Source organism: Patagioenas fasciata, chromosome 10 (genome assembly GCF_037038585.1).
Source record: "Patagioenas fasciata isolate bPatFas1 chromosome 10, bPatFas1.hap1, whole genome shotgun sequence".
Taxonomy (NCBI): Eukaryota; Metazoa; Chordata; class Aves; order Columbiformes; family Columbidae; genus Patagioenas; species Patagioenas fasciata.
Window position 1 is genome coordinate 14,006,591 of NC_092529.1, and position 19,664 is coordinate 14,026,254.

General features: G+C 42.8%; 1 protein-coding gene across 12 annotated transcripts in view; it reads right to left on the minus strand.

Moving 5' to 3' along the window:
* Window positions 1-897: 897 nt before the first annotated feature.
* The window catches only part of LOC136105736 (contactin-4), a 335,594-nt gene continuing 316,827 nt past the window's right edge, over window positions 898-19,664 (minus strand). For 10 of the 12 annotated variants that reach the window (XM_071813202.1, XM_071813201.1, XM_071813209.1 and 7 more), the window contains 11 exons: window positions 17,131-17,306; window positions 14,554-14,674; window positions 12,108-12,266; window positions 11,210-11,359; window positions 9,906-9,976; window positions 7,852-8,086; window positions 7,207-7,322; window positions 6,240-6,426; window positions 5,632-5,744; window positions 3,931-4,099; window positions 898-2,765 (listed from right to left, as the gene is read on the minus strand). In XM_071813202.1, coding sequence (XP_071669303.1) covers window positions 2,665-2,765; window positions 3,931-4,099; window positions 5,632-5,744; window positions 6,240-6,426; window positions 7,207-7,322; window positions 7,852-8,086; window positions 9,906-9,976; window positions 11,210-11,359; window positions 12,108-12,266; window positions 14,554-14,674; window positions 17,131-17,306 — 1,598 coding nt within the window. In that variant the 3' untranslated portion in view covers window positions 898-2,664. The remainder of the gene's footprint in view (window positions 2,766-3,930; window positions 4,100-5,631; window positions 5,745-6,239; window positions 6,427-7,206; window positions 7,323-7,851; window positions 8,087-9,905; window positions 9,977-11,209; window positions 11,360-12,107; window positions 12,267-14,553; window positions 14,675-17,130; window positions 17,307-19,664) is intronic. The other 2 variants (XM_065845522.2, XM_071813208.1) reach the window with 2 other exon arrangements.

Here is a 19,664-nt window from a genome sequence, read left to right on the forward strand (position 1 = left end):
TGCAAAGAAATATTTATTCTGAGTTTGTTTGTTTGTTTTTTCTTTAAATCCAGCTCCAAAACCAGCATGTTCTTCGTGCAGCAGCTCTTCCCCACTGCCTCCAAGCAAGCAGCCGCAGGAACACGCCCCTCACCCCCCTCTAGAGATGGCAATTTAAAATTTGCTTTTTAAAAACTAATTTGTGCTACCGGGCCATTTCATTTTTAGGCTTCATTGAGCACAAAGCGCTCAGTGAAACACAGAGCCAGCAGATTGTCTCAATCCTGCGACTCCTGCACTGCTATCCCTGAAAATCAGAATTAGAAAAGTGGGTTTGGTGGATTTAGCGATTTCAAGCAGTGCTCCCAAAAATCCCCAGAAATCTGCACGGATAAGCAGAGAAGCGGTGCTGTAGCTGGAGGGGTTTGCTCTGGGCGCAGAGTGGGTTGGGGGGTGCTCTGGCTCTTCTTCCCGCTGCGTGCAGCTCCTGCCTGGAGATGCTGCTGCTCTGGGCCGGCTGTGGTGGCCGTGGTCAGGCGTGAGGACATTGAATTCACAATGATGAATGACACGTTGTTCTGTCTGGATTTCTCTCCTTTTTTTCACTCTCAGTTTCTCAAGGCTCCATTGTGACAGCACCAGCCCACACGAGTTTGGAAAGGTCATGACTCTACATCAATAGAGATTACCACCCCAAATTCACCCACGCAGATACTTTGTTTTGTTGCCAGTTTTGGAAGTAGTATTAGAACAGAGACATATAAATAGATATTTTTTTCTGCCTCCACAAAGTTTTTACTTAAACAGACTCTTCTATTTTGTATCTTCACATCAGTGACAATATCAGCAGGTGCTGCCTAAGGCCATGGGGAAATTTGTCACCAGGTACAACGAGGAAAAATGCTCCTAGAAGACAGGTATCTTTACAAATGACAGAATATTTATTACCAATACCTTTAAAAAAAGATTACATCTGCTAGATCACTGATAAATATCATTTACACGGGGGAGAAAACTACAGCTTTTTTTAATTCCATTTTTCCTGTTTTTGTGATTTTTTTTCTCTTTTTTTTTTTTTTTTCTAACATATAAGTAACCATATCAAACTAAGAAAAGAACACAGCTTGAAATACTGACAATATTTCTCTGGTCAACACCCCTGACTTTTACACAAGTGGAATCCTGATTATGAGTTACTGAATAAATATATTTAGAAGGTCTAAAAGTTAACTGTATTATTTTGTAAGCAAAAAAGACAAGTTACAGGCAAATTCAAGCTATCAGGAAAAAAAAAAAAGAAGAAGAATAAACAACTGCAGCGCATTTAAACTTGAAAATTTTATAGAAAATTCCATTGCCTTTTACCAGCGTTATCCCATCTGAGTGAACTTACAAAATTACCCCGTAGTAACAAACAGTCCTTCTCTTAAGAAGAATTATTTTTCTGTGGATATTGTTGTTTTCCGGCGTGACTCTATTTTGCGTTCAGGCGTCTATGCAGAGTTTCTAAAGAACCGCAGAGTCCCCAGCAGAGACCTGCCAGAGCTCCCGCCTCCCCGCCGACACCTGCACCCCGGGGGAGCCCCGGCTGCCGCCTGACGCTCCCCGAAACTCAGGACGGCTCCGCTGGTGCTCCCAGTCCCCACCAGATTTCCAAAGCGATTTCTATACAGTGGAATTATGAAGGATCATGAATTATGTTCCAATGCACGTGGAAAGCAAGCGTGTGTTCAGACAACGAACCCAGGGCAGCTTTACATCTCAGAGTCGCTGTATTCAAATTTCCTTGGAATAACGTCCCCCGAAGCGAGGTCGGTTCAGCTGGATTTACACCCAAAGGCGAGAACCGCATTGTTCACTCTTTCAGGTACCTGTCCCTTATTATCACAAGAGGCAGAGGTCGCATGTTTGCGGTATCTTCATTCCTACCCAATTTAATGCTGATTATGATAAAGGCAAAGCTATTTCAAGACAGTAAAAATGGACCCTTGCTGCACGATGCCAGAATATTAGCTACATGTCCTGTAGTCCACAAACAACCCATATTCACGTATTTTTTCAAGATTACAATGTTCTTACTGAGTATTTTGAGTTTGTCTTGCTTAGACCTCTGAATAAAATATAACATCTTGTGTGTTATAAGCACTTGATTTAACACAACAATCATCGTTCACTGCCATTTAAATACAGCTGCATTACGAACCGAATCTGCAATGGTTCTGCCTTGCAAAACTGTACAGTAGAGTTGCAGCAAATTTACTAAGAACAATTTTGAACTGTCTGTCATAAAGGAAAGAATACCAAACAATATTTTCATGATAATGTTGTCCATAGCATTTTATAGCAGAGGAAAAATTAATATCTACATCATATGTTAACTTTAAAAAATTCTATAAAACACTAAATATATAATAAAAAATATGCATATAAGGACATATGTAAACTGCTTTGGTAACATCATATTACAGATGTTTTCAGTGCATTGCAGAGTTTCCAAGGAAACTTCAGACAAAGCTATATTTGCTTTGAGGAAGTACTGTATAATGCCATTCCTAAAGAAGCATAAACATTTTTCCAGTAGTAAGATGTACTCAAACCACAATATTACTTAGTACTGGGTGTCTTCAAAACAACTAGCTAAATGTTGCTTATATTATAAACAAGAAGTCCTTTATGTAATTTTTGTCATAAACTGGACCGAGCTGTGAGCGAGATCATTATTGTGCTGATGGCTGACAGTGTACAGGCGTTGGAGGTCGAAGAGCCGGATCCTCTTGCGTACGCACCTGAGCAAAGGAGAGAGGGGGAGAAAATCAGTGGGGAAAGTAGCGTTCACTAAACCAAACCTCTCCCCGTCCCCAGATTTTAATTCTGTTTCCTCGGATGAAGTGTGGTGGTGGCAGGAGGCAACGTGGCTCGCGGGAGGTCGGACCCCATGCATGGTCCCGTCCTCCTGCTGCAATAAGCTCCTGTTTACTGGGTTTCACCTCTCTAACTGAATTTTCGGTTTAACTTAAATTCCTGCAGCTGTTGTGTTGAGGGTACTTTCACAAACATAGTACTTCATGGCCTGTTTATTTTTTTTTTTCCCCAGTTGTACTATATTCAAGCTGTTACTCATGGTACCAGCCCAGCAGAATCCACATCCCAGAGGAGCTGCAGACCTATTCCAGGGCCCACTGCACTAAGCCAAATAGGAACTGGCATGTGTTCCTGCTCTCCTTTGTCTGTTGATTAAATGCCTCTGTATGGTTTGTATAGCCACAGTGCACAACCACAGTGGAGCTAATTCTGAGCTCACCCAGGGTTTTGTACATTGCTGTAATTTTAACGCCATCATCCTGCATTGCAGAGGCTCCTGATTTAATGCAGCTTATAAACTGTGGCATTATTAATGGAAGATGGTACATGGAGATTTTGCAAAAGCAATGTTGTGTAATAAAATACTCTCTTTGCTGCTTGTTCTTCTACACAACCTTGTTTCCCTAAATAAATATTTATGCATCCAACACACAACGGAATATGGCTATGCAGTAGCCTTATACATTCAAAAGCCTCTGAACACCGCATTTTGTATTTTGTTACAGTGAATTGCAGTGGAACAATATATTCAACATATGTATGAGTATGGAAGTAAGAGAGTGAAAAGTGTCTAGAAATCTTAAATACAAATATAACTACTTATGATGCCATTTATTATGTTTTAATCTTGAGTCAGGATGAAACCAGAAACATGGGCTGGAATGACCACCAGTCCCAGGTGGTCTAGGTTTCAGCCCACAGTCTGGCTCTGCTCGGCTTCCCGGCTCTGTGTTGTCCCCCTTTGGTGACACAAATGGTGACTGGGGTGATGCGGGTCTGTCCTGAGGAGGAGACGGTCTGGGGATGTCAGCTCCCCATAGCTTGGTGGCAGCAGGAATGGGCATCGACCCTGGTTCTTCCCATCCTTACTTGATATCTTTGGAATTCGGATTTGTTCACTGCTGCTGCCATCACCCCCGTCGCTGAACGGCTTTATCTCTATGATGTAGTCCTCATCAAAGGGCAGGGAGAGCTCAACGGAGGTTTTATTAGTTTCTATTACAGACGTGCTGCTCTGCCTGTTCCACCTATACAAAACCTGCAGCAAAGGGGAGAGAGAGAGGAGGCAGAAACAGCAGAGATGTTCATTGCCCCAAGGGCGTCCAGATTTATTGCTGCTCTTTTCCTGCCTCTGATGCTCAGACACAGTCTGGTCACAGGAGGGCCCGTTTGGACACTGCCCCCAAGGTTTTTGCTGGAGACCCACAACAGCACTGATGTGACAGTGCCCCGGTGGGGAGGTGACACTGGGAGGAGGGTGATGCTGATGAGGAGCACCAAACACTGCACTGGTGCTTGGTGGAGCCTCTTGGTGAAATCTTTAGCTTCATTAAGCTAAAATAAATCCCATGGCTGTCTTCAGGAAATGGAGTTGGGGTATTTGATGCAGTGTCATGACCAGCTTCTCATAATTGACTTTTTGAATTACCTTCCAAGATCTGGGAATTCTACTAATTTTTGTCATAAGTTGTGACATAAAAGAGAAGATTTCCAGGAAAAAAAAAAAAGAAAAAATATGGGCAATGTTTGCTATGATTCAGGAAAGAAAACTGGCTGTATTATCTTAACAGTTAAGTTAAAAGACATCTTTTTAGAAACCTGCTAGATGGAGTTAGATTTTTCTGGGTGGCCAGTCTCTCTCACCTTCTTTCAACTGACTTCTTAATTTGCATTTCAAACCTAAAACAGATATTGAAATTTGGTCCAAACTGCTGAGGTTCATCTGAGTTTTGACTAAAAACCCAGAGGAATTACTTATTTCTGATAATCTGATACAGTGCACCAAAGACACTTAAAAGTTAGTGCAGAAATTCAGGAGAGCTGGCACAGGCTCACAAAGCTGCTGCCAGCGGCATTCCAGATTGTGACCAAAATACAAAGCATGTCCAGGTTCTTCATCGTTTCAAGCTCTAGTGGAAAATGTTTGCACAGCTCAACCCTAAAGGAAATGACTGGCAATTGCACACCAATGTTTTTTTGGGCCAAATTAAACCCTTGTGTAAGGTGATAGAACTGAATTCTTCCTGAGATTTCTCTCAAGTTAAATTATACCCTATTAAAACCGTTACTAATTAGGATTCTCTTTCTTTTCCTTTTGGCTTTGCTTTCTGAAGAAAATGGGAGCTATTAAAAAAGCATTTTATTTATCTGCAATTAAGGAGTCAGTTGCAGCCTTTGGAAGGCTTCCACCAAAGGCAGGAGGGCAGTCCTGCAGGTGGGAGCTTCAGAGGGACAGAGATGGTGGAGATCCATGGACAGAGAGCCACGCGGGTGCTGCTGGGTTGAGCAGCCAGCAGAACATGCTCCCTCTGCACAGGCATGGCCTCTCTTTCTGGAGGAATGCTCCAGTTTTAACTTGGAAAATCATGGAAGTGCCATGAAAACCACCTTGTCTGATGTTACTAGAAATCCCATCTTGACATGGCATTTGTGGAAATGTTCCCTATAGACCAACATCAGAATCCAGCAAATGCTGAAGCTTAATGAGGATTCACTGCAGGACCAGAGGGTGGTGAAGGAGGTGGTGCAGGGCTGGAGATGTCCCGCTGCACATGCTGACAAAATACTCACTTTGTAGCCTCTCACTTCTGACTCGTTGTCCAGTGCTTTTACTTGGTCCCAGTTCAGTATGATCTTGGAGTCGGATGAATTCCATATGATGTTCCCAGGGGGCTGACTCGGTGCTATACCAAAATATACACAGCATTGTATTAATAAGGAGCAACATTTCCCATTCTAATCCCTCCCACTACGAATGTGGCTTCCACCACTGCAGCTGAGTGCTCCCAGAGTTCTATCGCTCCGGAAAGCTAAGGAGCTGTCTCACTGATCTGTGTCTTCAAGGTCACAGGAGGTGTGACACAACACAGTGCTCTAAATGAAAAAAGGATTCCGTCAGTTGCTCAACAGGCCTTAGAACAGGAGAAAAAAGCCCTCTTGAACAATGAGATAAATATTTAATTTTCCTGCACAGCTACGACTTCAGGTTTGCATGCTCTGCTTACTTAACACAGGAAAGAACCCTACAAAAAACCAAAGAGGCTGGTAAGTCTTCTGTACAAAAGTCCAGCAAAGAAAAGTCTGACAACTCCTTTAGACTCAAAAAGCTTGAAATCGAGAGAGGTGATCACTGGCAGAAACCCTCTCAGCAAGAACCCCCTGTCCTCACACACACTCACGTGGCTTTTTGGTTGTGACGTTGACAGCGGCGCTGGAGGGGCCAGTCCCAGCCGTGTTGTATGCCCTGACTGCCAGGTGATACAGCGCGTTGCCTCGCAGGTTGGTGACTTTCGTAGATGTTTGATTGCCAACTGTCCGAATCCTTTTTGCGCTTTCTTCCTTTTCATCGTCTCTCCAACATCTGACCTGAGAAGTAAGGCAGGTGGGTGTTTACCTCCAGCTATGGGCTGGCAGCACCCTGGTTGCTTCCAGCAATAACTCTGGCACCTCTGGCTTAGGGGAGACCTTATCGCTCTCTACAACTACCTGAAATGAGGTTGTAGCATGGAGAGTGTTGGTCTCCCAAGTAACATGTGATAGGACAAGAGGAAACGGCCTCAAGTTGCACCAGGGAAAGTTCAGATTGGATATTAGCAAAAAACTATTCACAGATAGGGTTGTGAAGCACTGGAATGGACTGCCCAGGGAAGTGGTGGAGTCACCATTCCTGGAGGTGCTTAAAAGGTGAACAGATGAGGTTCTTAGGGACATGGTTTAGTGCTAAAGTTGGACTCAATGATTTTGATGGTCTCTTCCAACTGGAATGATTTTCTGATTCTGCTCAAAGTGCAAGTGCTGCAGGGACAGATCCTGCACCCCGATAGAATCATTTCTCATTCCTTGCTGGTAACCAGCATGGCTGCAGCACTCTCTCCCCAGGACCTCAGATGATGGCTGGCCGGAGAAGCACATTCATTCAGCTTCTGCCCCGCAAGCTCTTCTCGCTGTTTTCAGCCAGATTACATACAGAAAAAACATAATCTTTTAGCACGTGAGAGAACTCTCTGTGTACTGAACAGACAAAAGAAAGCAAATATGCCGTGGGAACCCAAGGCAGGCAGGAGCACTATTGCAATGACTGCCCATCACATATTAGTGTCTCCTCAAAGCTTAGTAACAAAAGGATGCCATGTTCCATTTCCATACCTCGTATCCCTGTATTCTTCCTTTGTGCTGGTTCTCCCGAGGGGGAGCCCAAGAAACTTCAACATCTGAGGCAGAAAGACTTCTGGCCAAAACGGTGGTTGGGGCTTTTGTTGGCTCTGGGTACAGAAGTCAAAAATAAAATTAAGAGTTTTCAATTTTGTGTTCAATTAGTCTCAAACTTCAAGGGATTTTTTTCACTGCACAAGAAAAGAAGCATGCGACCACAACAAATGTCCACATCTCAAAACAATGGCTTGTCAGCCTGTGCTAGACGGCACTGCTCCTCTGCCTAAGAAATAATAAGATGTCATTACTAAACTCAACCCAGGATACCATGTACTGTAATTAGGACAAGAGGGAGCATTTTCTAATCAGTGGACATTAATTCATAGTAAATCTCAGCAGAATTCTTTCCAGATTACATATTACTTTTCCATTAATATCAAAGATTTCATTACTAGTAATGTTATTTTAATGACTATCAAAAGAATTAATCATGGCTCATCATTTATTATAAATCGGAGCAAGGATGAGGTATCAAAGGATATGTCAAGGTGTATACTAAACCCTTTCACACCCCAACAATGCCCCCGTGTCCAACAGCGGAGGCAGGGGAGAGGTGGTGGGGTGGGCTCCTGGCTCTACCTTCCTCTGCTGAGTAGACGACCGTCACAGGGCTGAAGGACCCTTCCCCCTTGTTGTTGTACACCCCCACTTTGACTTCATAGGGGGAGAAGGGTGGCAAGCTCTCATTGCGGAAGACGTATCTGGCAGCATCTGGGGAGGCCACGACAGTCTGCATCCAGCTGATGGTGCCGAAGGGGCGGAAGGCCACCACGTACCCGAAGCCACCTCCATTCTGCAGCTCCTCGGGCACTGTCTGTGGGCAAGCAGAGCGCAAGAAATAGCACTTTGAGCAATGGTATGTGTTTATATCCCTGCCTGGATGCTGGCCATTGCTCTTGGTGCTTCTAAAGCTACTGTCCTGAACATTAGAGATGGGAGGTGGCTGGATTCCAGCTTTGCATCTGAATACATCCCATCCTGTCCATGCTAGAGCCATACTGCTCTGTGAGCAAACTGCAGTCAGGGTGGAAAGCAGCATTTCCAGAAGACACCTCACCTAAAACTTAATTCATCTTTGTAGGTGCCCACTTTCCTTCACTGACCAGATAGAGCCTCCAGTAATGATGTGAGTAATTTTAGGCACTGTAATGACTAATAGCCTGAGGGTTGTTGGGGTCAACCAAGGACATGGTTTCTGTTTTCCCAGTACTCAGGACAGCTGCTCTCACATCTTCAGTGTCACGTGAAGTCCTGAAGAACATATTCTAGCAATGTCCCAGCCAGCATGGGGCTGATGGTCCCTCGCTGGCCCATTGCTGTGCAGTCACCCAGACCTAAGTCAGCCAACTATTCACATCCCATATGACATGGTCTGTTAAGAGACCACGATGGTAGGGAGTGACTTGTCACAAACATGAAGGAGAAGGGTGGGTAAGTGCTAGGTAACAGCCAGAAGAAACAATCTGTCACCTCCAGGTCACTTCTGGACACACTGCCACTTCTTGCTGTCAGGGTTGCAGCCTCCTAAAAGCTGCATCAAACCCCAAAGCTTCAATGTGTTAAAATACCCTGTAATTATGGGCCACTCTCCCACAGACGTCCATGGTGCTTAAGCACGTGCAGGGGTCACTTCTGGTGACTGCATCTTACTCTGTATTGTAAGGCTCAAAAATCACACCAGACCATAAAGAAAAGGCCTCTGGACATTTAAAATAGTAAATGGATTTTTTCCATCAAAATACAAATTATATTTTGTGCAAATTACAACTCAAAGTCACGGCTGATGTTCTTGCCATGTGTGTTTTCGAAACATATTGCAGTATCTTTAGGAGACATGGCGTAGCTAATTAGTCCAACAGAGGAGGAAATTTAGCACATTGAGCTATGTGGTAAGGACAAAAACCCATTTATAGTTTTTTAATAACCTTAAAAATATCTCTGGTGATTCATTCTGCCAGCTTGGTCAGAAATAGTGCTAAGTGGACGTGTTAGCATGTCTAGTGAAGTTCATTATTGGGAAAAATATGCCAGCTGCATCGCATCGTAACATGAAAATATGAGCAGACAAATGACTAAAGTTCTAACCCTGGCTGCCTTAAGGAATATTAAACATTTTTCATCTTTGTATCTCCTCTTGCTGGCTTTCATTAGCAGAAATAGAAGCCAGCATGCAATGCGTTGTGCTCTTAACTATTTGCTGCCATATAACCCAGTGCAGGGATAAGGGCTGGAGCTGGGAGCCAGTCACAATTCTCAACCAGGTCAGGACATGCCAAGCCTGGCCTCACAAACCCCATTTTATCCCTCAGGTTGTTTCTGCCGACCCGTGTTTTGCTGTATGCGTACAGATGTGCTGAGGGCCAGGGGAGCTGAGTTCATGTTGGAGCAGTGATGTGCAGCCCGTTCCCCATGGTGCCCTGCACAGCACTTCTCTGCTGACTTCCTTGCATGGGGGCCTGGGATGGGGAAGGGGTCTAGATTAATTTTAATAGTTGGGCTATTTTTATCACACAATCTGGGCTTTTTTTACGTTTTATGTTTGAAAACTACTGAAGCTTCACTGGGATCTGGGATGAAAGGACAAATCTAGATGATGACCATATTAATTTCCTCTTGGTTTGGACTCAGCTTACCTCCCAAGTAATGACCAGTTCAGACTTGCTCCCTCCACCTCCACTGACGTTAGCTGGGGTCACTTCAGGAACTGCAAAAAAAAGATGCCAAGGATGCACATGATGGCTTTGAAACCAGAAAAGTTTGTTGAAATGAAACAGACCTACTCAGTGAGACAACTCTGCTGGCCTTCCCCTGCTGGGTACCAGAAGCGCTATTAGGAAATTACTAATTTGCCATGGCAAATAGCACATTAAAAGTCTGTCAATAATAGTATATTAAAAGTATGTCAATTAACTTGTGTGCTCAGTCACTAATTGTTTAGTTTAAACATTTATCTTCCATAAAAAAGGGCTTTTATTTATTTTCCTATTTCATATTCTGTTCCATTACAGGCTAAAACAAAACAGAGGAGCCACCTACCAGGGGTTTGTCATAACTGAGGTACATATCCCTGCAGCCACCACGCTGAGTCAATGCCTTGCCATGACCCCTTTCTGCCACATCAAAGGACAGGGGCAGCATCAAGGAGCATTAAAGCTCTCAAGGCTTGTAGCTTTTGCTGAAATCCCTGAACACAGGCACTACTGAGGATCCACCCTCGGAGGTGTTTAAAAGACATGTAAATGAGGTTTACAGGTGGACTTGGCAGTGCTGGCTTAATGGTTGGATTCAATGATCTTAAAGGTCTTTTCAATGTTTAGCTCTGCCTTCAGCAGCCTGAAGGTGCATTGCGATTCCAGAAGGCAGGGGTCTGTTTGGGAGAGGGTTGCAGAAGACCTTCAGAAAGCCTATGAAATGATCCAACCCATAGGGCAGCCCAGGGTGGTTGCTCCTACACCAATGTTCCACAGGGTGAGGTCCAAGTTACTCGGAGGACCACAGAAGCCCCCAGCATCAAGGGCCTGCTGACTCTTCAGCTGTGAAGCTGAAACTCCTGCTCTCAAGGTGCTGTAGTCTGTGCTCCAGAATTTCCATCACATCAGTTGTGAGAAACCAGAGGGACTGCTCTCAGAGTTCATCTCTTTCATCAAGGGATACTGGGCAGTATTTTCCAAAAAAACTGCCCCAATACCTTTTTTTTTTTTTTTTGAAAAATCATTGCTTTCTGCAGGGAAAGGGCATGAAGTCTTTCTGTATTGTGGGTGTCATGATGCGAGGAGCTCCACAACTTCCCCTGCCTGTTCTGTGCACACAAACAGCATGAGGGAGGAGAGCAATGGGTGCGGAAAGTTCTTCTCTGCTTCCTCCAGCGCAACACACCCATTAGCACTGAGGAGCATTTGTTCCTCAAGATTTAACTCAGCTGCCCACCACTACTTACGAGCTTCTTCAGTTCTTCTCTTTTCTGAAGGTCTGCTGGGTTCTCCAATCCCAATCAGGTTGGCAGCCACTACTCGAAATTCATACTCGACCCAAGGGTTCAAACCCACCACTGTCGCTGTGAATGTCCTGCCATCGATGATCTCTGGAACTAGGAGAGAGCCACAAGTCAGGAGTGCAACAAAAGCCACTAAAGGTATTGAAAACCACTGAGAAAAACTCATATCTGGTACCCTTAAAAGTGAGGGATTAACAGAAATACAACATGAAAAAGGACTGATAAACCTTTACTCAGTTCTCTAATATTTTGTTAACTGCAAAGAAGTAAAAGAGGCAGCACTAACACATTGTGCCTTTAGCACAGAAATTCCTGCTATTAAAGAGTTTCTTCCAAATTGCTGCTTTTTGAAAACAGAGTCAAGACAACATGTTTAAAGAGTTTTTATTTTTCTCTTTCTAAAACACACTATTCCCTCCATTTAATTGTTACTGGAACAAAATTAACCTCTGACGGAATGAGCAATTACATCATGGGATTTTTCCCTCTATCAGGACACTAATTCTACTTAAAGATAGGCCAGATGAGACGGTCTGTCCCTGAGGGATGTCTTTATAGACCACAATTACTGTTGTATATCTCCAGCGCGGCAACAAAAGATAGGAATTCATCCTGTTTTCCCTTAAACATTCATGAGAAAAATGGATGAGTAATAGTGCTGACTAGACCTTAAATCTTTGGGTTGCTAAACTTGAAACTAGTTAATGAGACCAGAGCTCTGAATCCAGTGGAATTACTTTTCACTTCGAGGTGCAGAGCTGCTCCACTCGGCTCATGCATGGGTCCTGATGGATGTACCTTCCATCAGTGGAGCTCTTCATGAACCAGGTGATGGACCTACCTGTGCTCACTGCTTGCCATCCCACCGAGAAGGGGGTCCTTGCTTGTATAACATACATTGTAATAGGGCTGTGGTTGTCTGCTCCTGGCCTCCAGGACAGCTGAGCAGTGGTGTCAGTGATTTCATCTATTGTCACAGCTTCTGGTGGACCTGGGGGACCTGTTGGAAGAGTTACAGGAGAGGGATGCTTGAGGCTTCACAGTGACTCAAAGAGGGAGCGCTCTGGTCTTCTTCCCTTACTCAGGACAGAGGTAATCAAATCCCAGCAGAGGAGTTAACCAGAGTCCCAGCTGTGGTTTAGCAGCACTTTGCCTAGATGAGATTGAGGCAGACTGGCTGGTGAAGAACAAAGGAACTGCCTGTAATGAGCTTTGTGTCTGAGTAGTGTTCCTTCTAACCAGTGAAGTACTGTAGGACATACTGCTCAGAGAGGGGACATGTCTCCTGTATCATATGGACATTACTGTCAGTAGTGGTACCTGAGGAGAAGTCTCTCCCCAAAGGCATCCTCTCAAGCAAACACTCCCGGAATTCATTCTGTGGACTAAAATTATTCTCATATAATATTCAGAGAGATGGACATGTTTAAATATCTAATATATCCCCAAACCTTCCAATATTCTGTCTTTAAAATGAAAGTTTCAGCAGGTCTAGGCAGATTTAATTTCTCAGAAATTAAAATTTTAAATTGGTTTGCTGGGGGGAGCAGCCACGCAACGCAGCCTCGCAGAGCACTCAGCTCCTTTGGTTCTCCACTGCACGTTATTTTGTTGGATCTGTCACAAATTACTCCTACTGCTTGGCAGAGGCTGAAACGAACTTCATGTCTTGGAATAACTGTCATTATTCCCAACATCTCAGAATATACATATTTGCATGGTGCAGGCTACAGTAGGGCAAGAGCAGGAAAGATTATCACGTAGTGGTATTTACCAGGTATTTCAGCCCTAGACAACTGGTCTGAATTTTGTGTACTAGTGCCAGGGGTTACTTATATATGTTCTTGTTTGATATACTCTGACGTAAATAACTGATTTTTATTCTAGTGTCTAATATCTTATTATTTTGACATAACTCCAAAATTTGAAAAACTTCTAAAATTTATTCTGAGGGCTCTATTTATGCACCAGCTAATCAGTCTCACAGCCCAGGGATACTTCCCAATTTTTATGCAGTTGGTGGGATGGTAGAACACAACCCTCAGTGCAGCTGTGGGACCACTGGCCTGGATGGAGACGTCCCTGTTGGTGTTTTAAGGGAGTGACAAGGTCAGTATTTTTGCCACAATCAAGGGTCATTTTACTGAGAAAATTTAGTGTTCCTCCCGTTTGTTTACAGAGCCAGCACTAAGGAAATTACCTAACTGATTACCCATCAGCAGGCTGTTTTGAAATGTTTATGCAAAAATACAACAAAAAAACCCCATCTGAAATCATGCTACAGCAAAAACCAGAGAGTCAGTGTAATGGGGAGCAAGCTCCTGGGGAGCAGAGCAACAGCTTCGCTGCCTCCAGGAGATCAGCTCTTTGTACAGCACGTAACTTAGAATGTCTGTGTTTGTACACCTATGGGGGAAACGCAGTGAAAAGTGTAACAATATTACGAGGGTAACACAAACGCCCAGCTAGAGATAAAGACACATTTCTGAATGCAAGTTCAGGACTAATCTTGTACAGACCTTGCTCTGAATTATTTATAAATCATCTATCTTAATTTTTACCTGGGAGGACAAACTGAAGGTGGGATGGAGGAAACTGGGGGCAGGACTATGTTCAGTTCTTCCTCCTACTCTGTCCCTGATGCCCTCTGAGAAAGGAGCTGCAGGCACTGCTGTAGCCAGGCTCTGAGTGATGAAATTCTTCTTCACTAAGTCCTATATGCCCTCCCTTTTTGCTTTCCTCAAAGCTAACAAGCAGGAAAATATCTATCATACTTATTGTAAGGATCCAGACTCAGGTTAACTGATTGTGGTTCTGCTGAAGTCAGACTTACAGATCACCTGTGTATGGTAACAAATAGATCTTGAAATATCAGTGAAGTTACTAAATCATGTTTATTCTAGAAAAGGAACAATATTGCTGGGCAGAAATGCAGTGAACAAGATGGATACTGTTTCTGTTGCACAGTTCATCAAATAAATGAGCTCACTTGACGAAATTTTTCCATTCAGGACACAGACATGTACTAATGTATTTATCTATGCTATATGTCTCTTGTATGAGTATGTATATATGAAAGAATCTTTATATGCACTGTTTGAAAACATACTGTGAACCTCAGTATGTACTTAAAGCCTATATTTTAGATCAATTACAAGACACTGGGATCCCAATGAATGTCTCTGAGCCCAGAAATTGTCTTACCAGCAGCAGAAGATGGGAGAAAAAAGACAGAAAAAAAAAAAAAAGAAAGAGATTTTACAACAGCAGTAACAAAATTCAAATACCTCTTACAATCAGGTCTGCAGCAGCCGATAGCTTGTCCACACTTGTTTGCACCATGCAGACGTACTTCCCAGCATGCTTCAGCTGGATGCTTCTGATCATCAAATCACCAGCTGAATCCTGCTGATAAAGTAGGGAAAAGTGGTTACAATTACTTTTTAATGAGCGCTAAACATCATTATCACATGAAGGACACTGTGACTAATGGATTTACTTTACACTGGCTGATGAAAACATTAGTAATGCAAGCCGTGGCCTATTAAAATTATGTGAGTCTGCCTTGAAGATAAGAGCGGGAGTGTTTCTAAAATTACAGCTCCTGCAAGGGGCAAGAGAGCGTGGTTTGGGTCTGATAAACAGTTTCCCCATTAACAATGTGGCAAACCTTATGTAGGGCAGGTTCGCTCTGATTCTTCCTTTATCTGTCTGGATATCCAATTTATAGCCTCTCTGGTATTCAGAGGCCCAAGTTGTGTCTACATCTATTTCATAAGTGAAAACCAGCCCAAATTACCAGACATCTGCAATAGTTTCACGGCTTTGTGTTACGGCCAGCATTTTGATTGCCCGGTGTTTTTGTGCTAAAGATCATGAGAACAGCACTCTCTGAGGAAATCTTGCATCATCTAACAGTGGTAATTTGTTTTTCAAACACCAAGTGCATGTCTGATTAACTGTTGAATAGGACTAATTATATTTCTGTATAGAAAGCTGAAAACTCTCTAAATTTTTATCCAGACACAAAACATTTGATACATTGGAAATTTCAGGGTAACCTTGTGATTGTGACTTCCTGACCATGGAATATTAATAAAGTTTGTAATGTTAGCTTTGCAGGCCAATCAAGTGCAGTTGCTGGGAGGAGCCGTTGCTGCTGATGTGTGCCCCAGGCATCAATCTTTTAATGATTTTTTTTAGGGATAACAGCAAGGCTTGTAAATTGTATTTCCTTTTCCTTTCAGCATCAAGTTTCACTCCTGACAAAGGTAAACACGGACTGCCAGTCTGCCTGAAACCCAGCGGAGCGTGCAGCTCTGTAAAACCTCCCATAGAGCAGAATGCAAAACCCTTTCCAGTTTTCAACCTCTGCTGAAAATTTGTTGCATTTTTTCCTTCTTTTTCTTGCTACCCTCACCCCATAAAAGTGGAAAAAAAATAATCAGGAAGGATGATAAAACATTTTTAAATTGCAAGGAAGTTAGAAATTAAACTCAGCGCTTCCTTTCAAATACAGAACAGGCTAAATTAGATGGAATCTGACCTGTGAGGGAAAACATTATGGTTGCAGAAGAAAGTAAACTTTTTACCCATCTTCCAGATATAGCCTGTGAAATTGTTGCTCCTCTTTTAGTAAAAATTATTTGCAAATTATTTTTGGTCATAAGAATGGCATGGGAAGTTGGGGAAGGTCTGATGGACGTGCTACCTTCTCGTGTGAACCTCATTTCTAACAGATGGCATCCTGAGGTACCTCCTGTAGCACTGGCCCTTGCTGATCGCCAGAATTCACGCTACAGCAACTTCAGGAAAGCTGAAACTATTGGAAAAGCTGAAACAACCTGCCTTTTACAACTCAGGTAAAAGCAGAAAAAATGTCAAGCAGAGAAGGACCATGACAGTCACCCTTAGCTTGTTGAGGGTTCTCCAGTCTTAAACCTTCCTGGAGAGGCAGAAAATGGCAAATGACCCAAGCAGATTTTCTCCTCTTCTAATGAAGGAAAGTAATTCCTATCTTCACTACCTTTTCTTCCCCATACCTGCCACTTGGTCATGGTCTTGAACAACAGCGGTGGCCAGGGCTGTATTTGATGAGCAGTCTAACCATCATTTCACACCTGACTCCTCCTAGCTATCGTATTTCCATGAACATGATCCTTTCAACCTTCAAATAAACAATTCTTTGGACACTGCAAAAATGTGCACTGTCAGTGGGTACTGACAAACAAACAAACAACCCAAAGATACCAATGTGACATTGCCAGGAAACACGCACAGATAATACTGATAAGAAATGTCATTTCTGACAGTCGATGATGTTTGTTATGCTATACAACTCCTTTTGTGTAGGGGAAAAACAATCATTCTAAGCATGTGGTCACAAGAGGAGGACACAGACAGAGACAGATAAACATGCCAACAAACACTGCCTGAACAAATTTGAGGATATTCTCTGATTTCCCGCTATTTTCTGTATAGATACAAAGTTCTTCAATTGTAATATTTCACATTTCTTTCACCGTTACAGCCAGAGAAAATCTATTATGGACTTTTTCCTTGAACGAGAAGGCAGTTTTTTGCAATGAGAAAACATATTATCGGTCTTCTGACTTCCATCCTACTGCAACATGAATGCATCGTTCACGCAAGCAGATTCAAGCCCTGTCATTAAGAAACCAACACAACTTTACACCCACTATAATGTAGTACTACACTGGCAATGTTCATGATCTTGTTCTATACGACACAAGATGACATCTCCTACTACTAACTTAGTCAAGTCCATTCCTTCTATTAGTAGCCCTTTTCTATGTTACCTACTTTTATTACTGTGAGGAGATTGCTTTAGTATTAATACTTACCCCTCCAACTCTTTCAAAGTGATCCCCATCTTTTTCAAAGTCTATCAGGTGTCCATTGAATGACCAGGTAAACATGATATCCAGCGAGTGATCATGAGATACCTGACAGGGCAAGACAATGCTTTCTCCAACAGTGACATCCATGCTGAAAGGTGACACCATAACCCGGGTTGGATCTACAAAGAACAAAGAAAAAAAAGGCGGAAAACCCGACATTAATCCTGTCCTTCTGAGAAGGGAAGAGAGATGTAGAGATTTTTAGGACCTCTGTGGTCTTACACGAGATGCCATTGACCTGGTGGGCAAGTATTTTGGGAAGGTGAAGCAAAGAAAAGGTGAGAAAGGGCATTGTCCTAAACATGACATTTGCAAAGGAAAGCCCCAAAACCTGCAGGTACGTGTGACGCAGCAAGTTCTGTCTGCTAAATACAGGCAGCAGCACATATCAGCTCCACCTTGGGCTTCAGGACTGATCCTTTATTCACAGCTGGAGTTCACATGGATCCTTCACCACTGGTTTAATAGTCTATTTTTCATTTTAGTCATACAATACAAGCAAAATGGTGGCATAGAAAGATGAGCCATGACACATTATGCAGATTTCAGCTCCTATCTGTGCTCATGTACTCCCTCTGCCTTTGAAGTTAACATTTGTCTTTCATTTCTGTTGACAAAAGTGTCATGATTTTTTTCTACAGGGTCTCAGAGGAAATGAAAAGAAGAAAACATATTGCTTAACAATGAGACCAAAAGTCTGAAAATCATATACAGATAGATATTTTTGCTTATTCCAAAAGTCTCTTCTGCACAGCTGTCATGCTAAAATACTACAAGAATTATTCATTCTCTGGTACATGAAACCAAAACCTTAACTACTTCTTCCAGGGACTATTGGCCAATTGCTTAATTCTCTGCTAAAATAATAAGGATACAGCAACGAAGATATGTACTGAGTAGAACTATTCACTGAAATTCAGGGCGTGTGAAGCTGTTCCTGGATTTTCAAAGACCTTACCAAAAGCATACATGAGGTGGTGAAAAAGATTAAATCACTGTCTTGAATAGGCTTCAGATCGAGTCCTCAGGCAGTTGGCTGTATTATGTTGGACAAATTTAATTCATCTATATTTTGGTTTCACTTCCAACAAAATAGAACAACTCTTAGCAGAACCAGAGTAGATGTTATGTGGCTTAACTAATTAATAAAAGTAAAACATTTTAAGTTTCTCAGGAGGAAAGCAGTGTAAGTGCAAGTTATTAAAAGAGTGTTAAATTCTTGCCTAGACCTATGACATTGTTTTTGATTATAAGTGAGGTATGTTGGGATTTTACAGTCACTTGAGATTGCTGCTACTAAAACTTCAGAAGACCAGGAGCATCCCCAGCTCAGGATGCTACAGAAACACCCACACCTGCAGTGGGGCTCAGGCACAGAATCACTTACTGAAAAGCCTTTCAACATCAGAAGTTCAACCTCTGCCCTACTTTAAGCCCATATGAAATATTTATGAAGGCCATGACTCCGAGGTGAAATGAATGCCTCCCACAAAGCCCTGAGCTCTCCTACATGGGTCCCAAAATGATCCATGTAAGCCGTGGTCCTTAACAAGAGTCAATACCGAGGTTTTGCTGTAGCTAACCCTCGCCTCCACAGCACTTTCTGCAAGAGGCAAGAAGTCCACACCATAAATCTGATTCTTCCTGCTGCAATACATACCGCTTATAAGCATCTTAAGAATGGAACATGGGTGGTTTGCTAAAGATCTGCTTTCAAAAGCAGCTTAGCACAGCTCCTGTGGACATCATAGGAACTGCAAGAGCTTGGTGCCTCTAAAAATCAGGCCCCCAGGTTTCAATCCAATCATGTCAAGAAGCATTGCTATCTAATAGCTGAACACACCAGGTTATGGGATGGCTGATACAGCTTGGTGACAGATGATGCACAGGGAGGGCTCTGACCCAAGCCATGTTCAGCAGGAGCGCCAGCCCCAGCAATGCACTTTACAAATCAGCCCAAGAAAAATGCTTACCCATCTCTTCTCAAGGACTGGGAAAGCTGGAAAACAAACATCCCCTCCCCCACTTTAATAGCCCTAGCAGAACATCAAATGGAAAATGTTTTTCAGAAGCCAATTGAGGGCAGCCGAGTGTAGGCACACCTTAGCGATACACAGCTGAGTGGTAATCAAAATTATTAGATTTGCATTTTCAAAACCTGTAACATCAGGCGGTTTTTAAATTGTGGAGAGTGCTTTAATGATACCAGAATTCTGTTGGTTAACATCCAAGTCAAAAACGAAAAAAACCCCAATTGTTTCTTCCTGAGCTAGCTACTCATTTATTTATTGTCCACTTGCACAGCAAGAGAAGCAATCTAGGCAGACAGACACTAAGGGAGAACTGATCTTAATGCTCTGTTACTGTCCTTCCCCCTGCCAAGTGCAGGTTATTTTCCTCAGATGCCTTTGCTTAGAAAAGGCTCTATTGCCAAGGACAGTTAATTACAGGAAAAAAAAGTGGTTTTGGTGACATTT